This window comes from Carassius carassius, chromosome 21 (assembly GCF_963082965.1).
Source record: "Carassius carassius chromosome 21, fCarCar2.1, whole genome shotgun sequence".
Taxonomy (NCBI): Eukaryota; Metazoa; Chordata; class Actinopteri; order Cypriniformes; family Cyprinidae; genus Carassius; species Carassius carassius.
The window spans coordinates 4,464,690-4,478,060 of NC_081775.1; the positions used below are offsets into that span (position 1 = coordinate 4,464,690).

Sequence of the window (13,371 nt, forward strand, 5' to 3'; positions counted from 1 at the left end):
TTGTCATATTTTAATCCTTTACTGTATATTTATTTTCTATGGACTCTAAAAATATTTTTGAGTTATCGGTTTTTTCAAATAAACTCTTTTTCAAATAAACTCTCTTGATTTTAAGTGATATATATATATATATATATATATATATATATATATATATATATATATATATATATATATATATATAATACTGTACAAACTGTATATTCTATGGCCCTACACCAACCCTACACCTAACCCTTACCCTCACAGGAAACTGTGCATTTTTACTTTCTCAAAAAAGCTAATTCTGTATGATTTTTAAGCGTTTTGATGGGGACATGGGTTATGTCCTCATAAGTCACCCTCTCCCTGTAATACCTGTGTCATACCCATGTCATTATACAGAGTTGTGTCCTTATATGTCACAAAAACAAGAGCACACACACACACACACACACACACACACACACACACACACACACACACACACACTATAAACATTTTTACACCGAGTTGGATTTTATGTTAGGATGTAATCCACTAAGAGGAGTTCTTCAAATGAACTGAGGAGGGCAGCAATACGCCTTTGATGTGTCTAGTCTGCCGAAGCAACAGAAGAAGGATGGACCAATCACCGTCATTTACTAGACGGTTTCTATTTGTATCTCGGAGGACAATCCTTTTCATTATTAGACGTAATTTATTTACTGACTAAATTCCAATACGAAATAATAAAAAATCTGGTATAAAAACAAACAAACTACGATTTGAATGCACCTTGATGGAGGATTTCTTTTTATGAGCCGTCGAACGTCGCTTGGAAGAATGTGCATTAAGTTACACATTAGCTAGCAACAACCAAATGGATTACAAAATACTTTTGTACATGTATGAAGATATATTAGGTATACTGGTATAGTCTGACTTATCTGTGTCTCTTTGTTAGCTACAGACCATTGTACATTTCACTTTTTGTTATGTGCAAACCATAGTTTTGTGTGTGTTTCCATAGCATGCATTTACATCTGTTTTAGTTTATGTTATTGTTTCCTTTAATGTATTTTTGTTATCACAGTAGCTGATTTGGCTTGTCCTAACGGTGTAAGGAACAGAGCTACATAATGTCCCAGCATGCTCTGCTCTCTGCGGGTTGTAAGGCATGGCGGTCTCTGTCATGTCCCCGGTCAGAGCTTCGGCTGGATCTCACTCTGGGATGTGGTCAGACGTTCCGGTAAACTATATATTACTGTTTCATTGCTGTCTTCAACAGAAACTTTTCTTATAGGGGTCACATTTTATGTTTTGCATTTTATTAACTCCTTGATGTCCATTTAAATTTGAAATTTTCTAGGCCTCAGATTTAAGCAGGCTGTTTTCGATACTGTACCTTTAAGATATCTGCCTGTAAATGACTGGTCCACCTCCTCATGTGTGATATAATTAACAACACCCCCACCAAGCTGCTGAATACTAATATACTGATATGAAAATATGGGCAGTATTAAAAAATAAAATGAATAAAGAAAGAAGTGAATTAAGTAGTGTACAGTACAGTAGCACTGTGTAGTATTGTGTAATTAGTAAACTAGTATTCCATTATGAACAAAGCATTAGAATTAAACAAGCTGTGTTTTTGATAATGCATATGAACTTCTGTGTTTAGTTTTCCACTATAAAGAATGACCATATTGCCCATTCCTTTAGATGGCGTGAGACTGGAGATGGTCATTGGACGGGAGTAATGCGAGGAAAAGTGTGGACACTAACTCAAACAGAGGATACGTTATGGTACTATGTTTACAGTCATCAAATAAATCCAGGAACAGAAAACAAACAGAAATGGAAGGTGGAAGAGGAGGAGCAGTTATTGGGGAAGATGTCAAAAAGAAAGACTGACATGAAGCAGGACGAAGCGGGATTTTGCACAGTGATGTCAGATCCTGACAACAAAGAGGAGGAACTTCTGAGGGACTATTTCCAGTTGGGTGTTAAATTAGGGGATCTCTACAGGGACTGGAGCACTGTGGATCCACACTTCAAACATACAGCAGACATCTTCAAAGGTACATAAAATTAATTTAGGAATTTTTCTTGTGTCATATGATTTTCTACTGAACGCAAATGCAGTGTTTGCCTGAATGTTCATGGTGCTTCCATACAATTAAAGCATATATTGTGCTTTCTTATAATGCCGACACCCTTGGTAAGAGTAAAACATGCTGTAGATAATTGAATTTGCCGCATTTTTCCACTCCTGACATTCACAGGTTGACATTAAGTAAAATAATAATAATAATAATTAGTAAAAATTATATATTAAAAGGGTCTTTATTTTTTGGAATTTAACAAAAAAAAGCAAACTTTCTTATATTCTAGTTTCATTGCACACACAAATTTAAAGATTTCAAAAAAGAAAGTTAAATTACAAAAAATAAAGAACTTTTCCGTGATATTCAATTTTTTTGAGATGCACCAGTATGTGTACAAAGATATATTGGGAACCCCTACAATTAATACTTCATCTAGCCCAGCACTTTGACACCCCCTGGGCTCGGTATGTTTTCAAAACCATATATGTGAGACAATATGTAATTTCCACCTTTTAAGCGGCACCAGGTGTGATTTTTTTTTCTTTCATTAAAAGAATATTTGAACATATAGAACAGAAAAATTATTTTGAAAAATCTAGATCCAATGTAATATACTTTCAAGAAACAGATTAATCATGGCTGAGTGCACATCTACATTACAGTAACATCTGTAACTGAAAATATTCACTTCTGCATGAGGCTGCATTAGCATTGCTAAGTGTCAATAATATATATCCAAGACAACTGACATATTTGCATGTGCAACATCATTCAAAATATGCTGCATTCACCTTTAACAATGTAGAAGAAAGGTTCTTTTGAACAGTTCTTAATACAAAACACCTTTTTTTTCTGCATCTGTCTGTTTGAACATCTCAGGAGTGCGTTTGTTGCGTCAAGACCCTGTGGAATGTCTTTTCTCATTCATCTGTAGCTCTAATAATCACATCTCGCGGATTCAAGGCATGGTCGACAGACTGTGTCAGACACTCGGGGCTCTCCTCTTCAAGCTTGATGACGTGGCCTATCATGATTTCCCCCCTCTCCAAGCTCTTACAGGTAGCTATATTAGTGCTTATAGAATGCAGTAGCTAATCAAACATGTTTTAGTTCAATACTGCTTAATATGACTTAGTTATCCTGTGCATAAATTTGTCGCATCTCTCCTCTCACACATAGAGCACTGCAGTAATGCATATTGTTTTATTTAAAGCAAGCTGGTACACCCTTAATCTTGTTAAGTCTTTTGTGATTTTGGGTTCAAAGTGATACAGTTACAGTGTTCACCAGCCATTGTTTTCTAGTACTAGTTTGGTTGAAGTAAAGTTTTTTTTAAAAACCTCTGTATTTTAAAGATAATGTATACAGTAATATTAAAAATATATAATTTTCTGCTTCTGAAATTGTAGACCTGTAAAATTTTCTTCATAACAAATATTTAATCAATTGCAAATAACCAGAAACAGGCTGGCCATTTATTTTAATTCATAATTACATCATGAAGCTCAGTACAAGTGGTCCATTGATCCTACAATTGAATATAATGTATATTAAATTAAAATAATAAAAATATAAATAAAATAAAAATTGGACTTTGGTATTTACTAAATAAAAATAAATGAATAAACTTGAAATATTGAATATTTAAATTTCAATTAGTTTACCCTAAAAATATTTACTCACACCCATGCGTTTCAAATCCATAAGGCTTGTGTTTAATCTTTGCAACACAAAAAAAGATATCGTAATGTCTGGAAAAATTATGTCCCTCCATTGGAAGCCCATTCACCCAAAACTTTGCTTTATGTGTAAGTGACTTGTTCTCACATGTTGTGCAAGCACATTTAAGCTTCTGCAAGAACCAATGAGGTTTGTTCTTGAGCGTCATGTATGCTGTTAATAAAAGCTGAAATTAAATCTGTAGATCAAATCATCATTAAATCTGTTCAACAATCAGTGTTGGGAAGGTTACTTTGGAAATGTAATAGGTTGCAGATTACAAGTTACCTTGTTTAAAATGTAATAGTAGTGTAACTTTTTCAATTACTTTATTAAAGTAATGTAACTAATTACTTTTGAGTACTTTTTGATTACTTTTATAAATTTGTGAAAATTAAAGAATAATAAATAAAAGCATATACATCAACTTAAATACAGTTATCTAATAAGCATGTGACGTATTCTGTGTAATAAACTCCTGAAATATTGGTGTTTTTTTTAAACTGCTGTCTCTTTGTATATGATGATAGTTTTCTCAAAATAAGTAAAATGCACATGAAGTGACACATAGCAGTTTTAGGAATTATGAGGAATATTGAGGCGGCACAGGTTGAAAACATTGCGAGCTTCAGTAGGCATGTGTAGTAAATGAAACCATGTCTTTGCAGGAGGGGCGGACTGGGAAAAAAATTCAGACTGGAAAATTCAAACTCATACAAACCAGTTCATGGACAAAACTATTTTTTGTTTGGACCTGACATAAAAAAAGGTTTAAATCTTTAGCTTGGGGACATGCAAAATAATTAAAAGTTCTCTCCTGAACTGCACCTTCACTTCTATTTTTCTCTTCAGTCTCTTTATTTTGTCCCTGTTATCCATCTCTCTCATGACTTTAATACTCAAGATTGAACAAAACTATACTTTACAAACAATACTCTACAATACTACAATATCTTTATAGAAAAATCCTAATACTGTACACGAGTCATGTTTTTCCCTTACAAAAGTTAAACATGCTTTTATTAGCCTATATAAAAGCAAAAAAAACTTTTTTTTTTTTTGCAAATGGATTTGTATTTATTTTTAAATAAATGCATTTGTAAAATAATTTTACATTTTTGGTTACCACAGTTAAACAATAGTAACCATTTTCTCTGGATTTATTTATATTTATTTATAGTTAAATATTAAAATGTTAATTTTCGTAAGGGTTGTGTTGTCTGTCGTAGCTCCCCCTAAACCTATAAAAAAAATCGGATTTTTTTTCAGCTAAATTACTACTGTAACATTACAACAGATAATAATGATGTCCTTTATATAGTATTTTGAGTGATGACTGATGAGCAACGTGCTGCTGCTTGATTAAAAGAACAAAGACAAAAAAGCATCTCTACAGATGAAACTGACCTGAAACCCTGAACAGTAGTTCTGCTTCTCTGCTCCAGCAGTCCACTGCTCCAGTCTCTCTCTCTCTCTCTCTCTCTCGCATTGATTACTCTGAGTCTGATCAAAACCGTTTGGCGGAGGCGCGGAGAGCGCACGCGTCATGACTAACAATTCATGATTTATTAGAGATTTAATTATCAAATGGCGGATTCACAAATGATCGCTTTAGTACATTCGGCAGGCAATTATACAATAATGATATTAAATAGTGGGGCAAAATCGGCTGCCAGGCCACCGGGAATTGTCCCGGTTCTCCCGGTGTCCAGTCCGCGCCTGATTTCCACAGACACGCAGAATGTGCAAGTCATATATTGCATTTTTGGGGCTTAATATTCACAGACACTAGTCCATGTCATGTTTTGATTCAAGTGTACTGACCTACTTTTGATTTAGTCATCCAAAATGTGGCATATTCCGTCCGCGTTAGGCATTCCGTTTTTATGACTGGATTCTACAAACCAGACTGTATTTCTGCATCCCGGAAATTATTAGGGCGGTATGTCTCAGAATAGTCAGTGCAATTTGGGAAATAAATCAGTTAAATCTGTATGTGGATGTGTGTAAATATTCAAATGTAATCCCCTTTGTAATCGTTAAAAATTTCATAAGTAACTGTAATTTAATTACTCATTTTTTCTTAGTAACTGTAACTAATTACAGTTACAATAATTTTGTAATTAAATTACGTAACGCCGTTACATGTAACTAGTTACTCCCCAACACTGTCAACAATATCATGTCTTTTGAAGACTTGCATTAAACTGCTTAGTATTAAACTGTCTCATATGGATATAGGTTGTATTTAAGTTATATTCACTTTCTGAAGTGTAATAGTTTTTATGAGAATGGATATTCAGTGGAGGGACAGATACCTTTGAGATTACATAAATATTATTATCTTTGTGTTTAGAAGATAAATTGAAGTCATCATGATATTGAGAAGTAATGACAGTTTTTTCATACTTGCGTGAAACATCCCTTTAATTTTTTTTAATAATGTGAGAAAAAAAGAGCATGTCGTGATATGATAGACATGAAAATGGCATACATTATATGTAAGAAGTGGGTTGCCTGTGATAACAGTTAGTTTTACAGTTTACCATCTGTCACGATCGGTGTTACAGAAAACACAGGAGAGGGAACCAATCGCAGGTAAGTCATTTATTAAAGGGTAATCCAAAAGGGGTAAACAGTCCAGGCAGGGTCAAAACCAGAATATCCAAATCCAACATAAACAAGACAAGAAGACACGAAGACAAGGTAAGGCAAGGCAAGGCAAGGCAAGAAGCGACGGACATGAATAATCATAGGACATTAAACAAGGACTCCGTAACACAGACTCAGACAGACCGGGTATAAATACACAGAAGGATAATGAGGGAACAGGAGACAGGTGGGGAACAATCAATACTCAACAGGAGGAAGGTGACCAAATAAGGGAAACAGGAAGTGATAAGGTGACAGACACCGTGAGAAAGGAGGACACCTAGTGGAAACCCAGGGAACACAACCCAGACACTGTGAGGCCAGAGTCCTCCAGGGCGGGGCAGAAGACCACCACAACCGTGAGGTCAGGGCGGAAGCCCCCCAGGGCGGAGCAGAAGACCACCACAACCATGTGGTCAGGACGGAAGCCCCCCAGGGTGGAGCAGAAGACCACCACGTCCTTGTGGACGAAGCAAGAGTCCTCCAGGGCGAAGCGGAAGGCCACCACAACCGTGTGGTCAGGGGCGGAAGGCCCCCAGGGCGGAGCGGAAGACCACCACGTCCTTGTGGACGAAGCCAGAGTCCTCCAGGGCGGAGCGGAAGGCCACCACAACCGTGTGGTCAGGGCGGAAGGCCCCCAGGGCGGAGCGGAAGACCACCACAGCCATGTGGTCAGGACCAGAGCCCCCCAAGGCGGAGCAGACCTCCATGCGGCTGGACCAACGGGACGACGAAACTCTGGTAATCCCCTGGTGTTCTTACTGGACTCCAGAAGATTGGTGCTGGCCTGACACTGCTCATGAAGATCATTGGTGACTTGTATTTGTACATGAAGATCATTGGTGACTTGTATTTGCACATGAAGATCATTGGTGACTTGTATTTGCTCATGAAGATCAATGGTGACTTGCCTTTTTTCATGAAGATCAGAGGTGACTTGCCTTTTTTCATGAAGATCAGAGGTGACTTGCCTTTTTTCATGAAGATCAGAGGTGACTTGCCTTTTTTCATGAAGATCAGAGGTGACTTGCCTTTTTTCATGAAGATCAGAGGTGACTTGCCCTTGTTCATGAAGATCAGAGGTGACTTGCCCTTGTTCATGAAGATCACCGGTGACTTGACTCAGTCCTTGAAAATCACCAGAGACTTGACTCAGTCCTTGAAAATCACCAGAGACTTGACTCAGTCCTTGAAAATCACCAGTGACTTGACTCAGTCCTTGAAAATCACCAGTGACTTGACTTGACTCTGAAAGTCCATGGTGACTAGCCCTGACTCTGGAAAGTCCATGGTGACTAGCCCTGACTCTGGAAGATCAGCGGTGACTAGCCCTGACTCTGGAAGATCAGCGGTGACTAGCCCTGACTCCGGAAAATCAGCGGTGACTAGCCCTGACTCCGGAAGATCAGCGGTGACTAGCCCTGACTCCGGAAGATCAACGGCGACTAGCCCTGACTCCGGAGGGTCATCGGCGACTAGCCCTGACTCCGGAGGGTCATCGGCGACTAGCCCTGACTCCGGAGGGTCATCGGCGACTAGCCCTGACTCCGGAGGGTCATCGGCGACTAGCCCTGACTCCGGAGGGTCATCGGCGACTAGCCCTGACTCCGGAGGGTCATCGGCGACTAGCCCTGACTCCGGAGGGTCATCGGCGACTAGCCCTGACTCCGGAGGGTCATCGGCGACTAGCCCTGACTCCGGAGGGTCATCGGCGACTAGCCCTGACTCCGGAGGGTCATCGGCGACTAGCCCTGACTCCAAAAAGTCCACTGGGACCTGACTCGACTCTGGAGGGTCCACTGGGACCTGACTCGACTCTGGAGGGTCCACTGGGACCTGACTCGACTCTGGAGGGTCCACTGGGACCTGACTCGACTCTGGAGGGTCCACTGGGACCTGACTCGACTCTGGAGGGTCCACTGGGACCTGACTCGACTCTGGAGGGTCCACTGGGACCTGACTCGACTCTGGAGGGTCCACTGGGACCTGACTCGACTCTGGAGGGTCCACTGGCACCTGACTCGACTCTGGAGGGTCCACTGGCACCTGACTCGACTCTGGAGGGTCCACTGGCACCTGACTCGACTCTGGAGGGTCCACTGGCACCTGACTCGACTCTGGAGGGTCCACTGGCACCTGACTCGACTCTGGAGGGTCCACTGGCACCTGACTCGACTCTGGAGGGTCCACTGGCACCTGACTCGGCTCTGGAGGGTCCACTGGCACCTGACTCGGCTCTGGAGGGTCCACTGGCACCTGACTCGGCTCTGGAGAGTTCACTGGCACCTGACTCGGCTCCGGAGGATCAACTGGAACCTGACTCAACTCCAGAGGGTCAGCTGTGACTCTCATCCTGTGCAGCGGCGCTGGGCAAGCAGCCATCTTGGGCCATGACTCTGGACAGGCGGCCATCTTGTACTGTGGTGCTGGGCTGGTGGCCAATTTGGGCTGTGGCGCTGAACCGGTGGCCAATTTGGGCATTGGCGCTGGGCTGGCGGCCATCTTGGGCTGTGGCGCTGGAACGGTGGCCAATTTGGGCATTGGCGCTGGGTTAGCGGCCATCTTGTGCTGTGGCGCTTGGCTGTTAGCCATCCTGGGCAGTGGTGCTGGACTGGTGGCCATCTTGGGTTGTGGCGCTTGGCTGGTTGCCATCCTGGGCAGTGGTGCTGGGCTGACGACCACCCCGACGGAAGAGACAGAAGTGGCTGGGGCATCCCACCGAAGCCGATGCTGCAGGTAGCGCACGAATTCCCAAAATTCCAGTGTCTCTAACTGCGCCATCTCCTCATGAGACACTGGATCATCCAGCCCGCCATTGAAATAGTCCTTGAGGGCCACATCGTTGTAGCCCATGCCCATGCCCTCGGCCAGGGACCAGAACACCTGAGCCAGGGCACCCACTTCATTGCCCTCTTGGCGGAGGGCGTCAACCGAAGGTACTTGGTTCGCCGCTCCGCCATCTTGGCTGGGGAAGGGAAAAATGACATACCGCTGGTTCCTAGTGTGACGGAGTCCTTCTGTCACGATCGGTGTTACAGAAAACACAGGAGAGGGAACCAATCGCAGGTAAGTCATTTATTAAAGTGTAATCCAAAAGGGGTAAACAGTCCAGGCAGGGTCAAAACCAGAATATCCAATTCCAACATAAAGAAGACAAGGTAAGGCAAGGCAAGGCAAGGCAAGGCAAGAAGCGACGGACATGAATAATCATAGGACATTAAACAAAGACTCCGTAACACAGACTCAGACAGACCGGGTATAAATACACAGAAGGATAATGAGGGAACAGGAGACAGGTGGGGAACAATCAATACTCAACAGGAGGAAGGTGACCAAATAAGGGAAACAGGAAGTGATAAGGTGACAGACACCGTGAGAAAGGAGGACACCTAGTGGAAACCCAGGGAACACAACCCAGACACTGTGACACCATCATTATACAAAAAATATTTGGCTGCTGAATAAATGTTATCAAAATCATTTATGTATCATAATCCCAAATTATAAAGCACTTAATGTTTAATATTTGAATGTTTGTATGTATGTGACAGATCCTAGTGTGGAGATGCATTTGCGTGATTTGGGTTTTGGCTACCGTGCTCGTTTCCTGCAGCAGAGCTCACAAATCATAGTGAACTCTCATGACCCTGACTGGCTCCTGTCACTCCGTAGCGCACCCTACCTGCAGGCCAGAGATTCACTGAGAGCTCTTCCAGGAGTTGGTCTCAAAGTAATTATTTATTCAGTCTACATTTATGCATAAAAATGTACAAGTACATGAATGGAACTTCTAAACTTGCAGTTGCAACACAAGTACTGTAGCATTCTCAACTGCTTCTATGGAGGATTTTCTCTTTTAACTTTCTTTACAATGCAGTGCAACACTTTTGTGTTTGTATATTTGGATAGAGTATGCTTTTGGCATATGCCCTTTTACTGCATACTTCCCTTACCATGAGATATTTTATTTTAATTTTATCCTGTTTATTCTAGCTATTAAATGCATTCATTTATCATAACTGTCTTACATTTGTGAAATCTATCTTTGCTGGGATTAGGTGGCTGACTGTGTATGTCTGATGTCACTGGATAAGTTTGAGGCTCTTCCTGTGGACACCCATGTGTGGCAAATTGCCAAACGTGACTACTGCTTTGCAGGTGGGAGCAGCCAGAAGACTTTGACTGATAGAGTCTACAAAGAGATTGGTTAGTACCCAAAAATGATACCCCATCCTGAAAACCACTCACAACAGCATAGCAATTGTGCCTGTTAATTTTGGACTGACACACAAAAAAAAAAAAAATAAGTGAGTGACGTGACATACGGCCAAGTATGGTGACCCATACTCAGAATTTGTGCTCTGCATTTAACCCATCCAAAGTGCACACACAGCAGTGAACACACACACTGTGAACACACACCCAGAGCAGTGGGCAGCCATTTATGCAGTTGGGGTTTTGGTGCCTTGCTTAAGGGGACCTCAGTTTGGTATTGCTGGCCCGAGATTGAACCCACAACCTTAGGGTTAGGAGTCAAACTCTCTAACCATTAGGCCACGACTTCCTACTTTACTTTTAAAATAAATTAGATTTTTTTTTATTCTCTTTTGCAGGTGACTTCTTTAGAAAACTCTGGGGTCCCTATGCAGGCTGGGCACACTCTGTAAGTAATACTTCACATCATCGGATATTATTATTAATAATATTATGGTATTTTTTTATTATTATTATTATTAGTAGTACAGAATGATTTATTCTTTTTGTCTTTTTTGGGTCTCAGGTACTTTTCTGTGCTGATCTAAAGAGGTTTCAGAAGCTGAAAGAAGAGATTCCTGCACTGAAAGATGAGAAAACAGAGCTGAAGAAAAAGATGAAGGAGAGAAGACATGACAGATGTGAGGAAAAACAGAAAAGAAAAAAAGGCAAAAAGCAGCAGAGGACATAAGGTCAAAATGACATTGTGGATACATACTGTACTCAGGCTACAGAAAGTCTGCTTCCAGTGTGCTCTTTTTCAATAAATGTAGATTAATAAATTTTAAACCTCTACAAAATCTGACAGCTCAATGTTATTGGTAAGAGAAAGGACCATATTTTACACTTAAAGGTATACTCCATCCCAAAATGAAGATTTTGTCATTATTCACTTACCCCCATGTTGTTCCAAACCTGTAAAAGCTTTGTTCGTCTTTGGACACAATTTAAGATATTTTGGATAAAAACTGGTAGGCTTGCCCCTAGACTGGCAAATAAATAACAAGTGTCAAGGTTCAGGAAAGTATGAAAAGTATCATCAGAATAGTCCATCTGCCATCAGTGATTCAACCTTAACATTGTGAAGCAATGAGAATACTTTTTGTACACAAAGAAAACAAAAATAACGACTTTATTCAACAATTCTTCTCCTCTGTGTGTCTCCTAATCAGCGTAGCACCATTTTGGCAAATCTGAGCTGTACGCAGATGGCGTACGCTCTTCTGTTTTAGCCGCGCCACAATGCAGGGGCGTCGGACTGGGGGTAAAACCAGTACTGATTACCAGGGCCCCAAAGGAAGAGAGGGCCCTTGAAAAGATTGGAATATATTTTATTTGACTTGGATATTTTGATGGGCGGGGCCATGGGGGCCCATCAGGACTGCCTATGCATAGGGCCCGTGATCTTGTGCAGCGCCCCTGCCACAATGATACGTTTTTTACATGTATTTACACTTTGGTTTGAAAGCAAATGTGCAGTGTGGAGCGTTCGCCATCTGCGTATAGTCTAGATTTGCCAATATGGCACTACACTAATTTGGAGACTTTGGAGACTAATTTACAAATTTTTTGCGGGGTTTGGAATGACATGGGAGTAAGTGAATAATGAGACAATGTTTTGGGTGGAGTATCCCCGTAATTGTATAATAAATGTGCTGTTTTTTGAGAATTAGGCATATGCAATATTGGACCCACCGGTGGGTCCCCAGAGTTGATGTGGTTAAACACACTGAAGGCTTTTTGTTTGTGGCAAAGGATGAATTACTTTTATATTATGTAATTGTTTTTTTTTAATTTGTAAATGTGGTGAAATGGTAGAGTATTATAACATAGGGCTGCACCATAAATTGGAAAGTGAATCGAAATCACGATTAGACAGAAGCTGCGATTGTCATGCGTGTCAGTGAAGCATGGTTCTGTGATCAGCAGTAAATCTTCATACAAAGGCTCCTTGCATAAGAAACCCAGGAAATGCCTATAGCGGTAGCTGGATAAATAGAAGATTTAACTGTTTTTATTGATTCAGCGTGACTAATAAACATGATTATGACAATATATGGTTTATCTGAGTTATTAAATTTTTTATTAAAATAAAGTATGTTTATAATGCAATGCCTTTATCACTGCTTAGAATACTATGAAATATGTTGCGACTGATGTTATGAAGTGAGTTAGGAGTAAAAACATGTTATTAAATGTGGTATTTTCACATGCTTTCAGGTGGAACTGCATTTAAGTCTGATTTATTCTTCTGTGTCGGATATACACCATAGCCTCTATGCCGAAGGCTGTGCATTGGTTTTGATTTATTCTTCTTGATTTATTCTTCTTGACAGCTACACATTCACCTCAAAACAGATTAATCCGCGTTGCATCACAACCCACGCATGGAGTTTAATTCTGGAAGGAACTGCAATTCCAGGTTTTCAAACATAGATGGCGAAAAAGAGGCAAAATTTACAGACTGCAGCTGTAAAAAAGAAGGTGTAACATTAAAGTATATTAAAATGCAAAAAACACACAAAACTCAAACACATACAGAGGGAGGGGTACTAGAAGACCAATCACAGCCCTTGCAGTCCACGTAGATTTGACGCATTGTGACATTTTTGGAAAGGTGCACGTCAGGCTACGCCATAGTTTGGACGCTGAAGTATAAATCAGCCTTAATTACACA

At 40.7% G+C, this 13,371-nt stretch overlaps 1 protein-coding gene across 3 annotated transcripts; it reads left to right on the forward strand.

Moving 5' to 3' along the window:
• The first annotated feature begins 577 nt into the window (after nucleotides 1-577).
• On the forward strand, nucleotides 578-11,462 carry ogg1 (8-oxoguanine DNA glycosylase). 3 transcript variants are annotated; one of them, XM_059503037.1, is made up of 8 exons: nucleotides 578-674; nucleotides 1,055-1,210; nucleotides 1,684-2,042; nucleotides 2,949-3,128; nucleotides 9,992-10,170; nucleotides 10,499-10,646; nucleotides 11,054-11,103; nucleotides 11,221-11,462. In XM_059503037.1, the coding sequence occupies exons 2-8, from the start codon at nucleotides 1,101-1,103 to the stop codon at nucleotides 11,383-11,385; spliced, it is 1,191 nt and encodes a 396-aa protein (XP_059359020.1). In that variant the 5' UTR covers nucleotides 578-674; nucleotides 1,055-1,100; the 3' UTR covers nucleotides 11,386-11,462. The 3 variants fall into 3 exon arrangements, with proteins under 3 accessions (XP_059359020.1, XP_059359019.1, XP_059359021.1); XM_059503036.1 differs by lacking the exon at nucleotides 578-674 and adding an exon at nucleotides 790-892; XM_059503038.1 differs by lacking the exon at nucleotides 578-674 and adding an exon at nucleotides 872-892 and having other exon boundaries at nucleotides 1,058-1,210.
• Nucleotides 11,463-13,371: the final 1,909 nt, after the last annotated feature.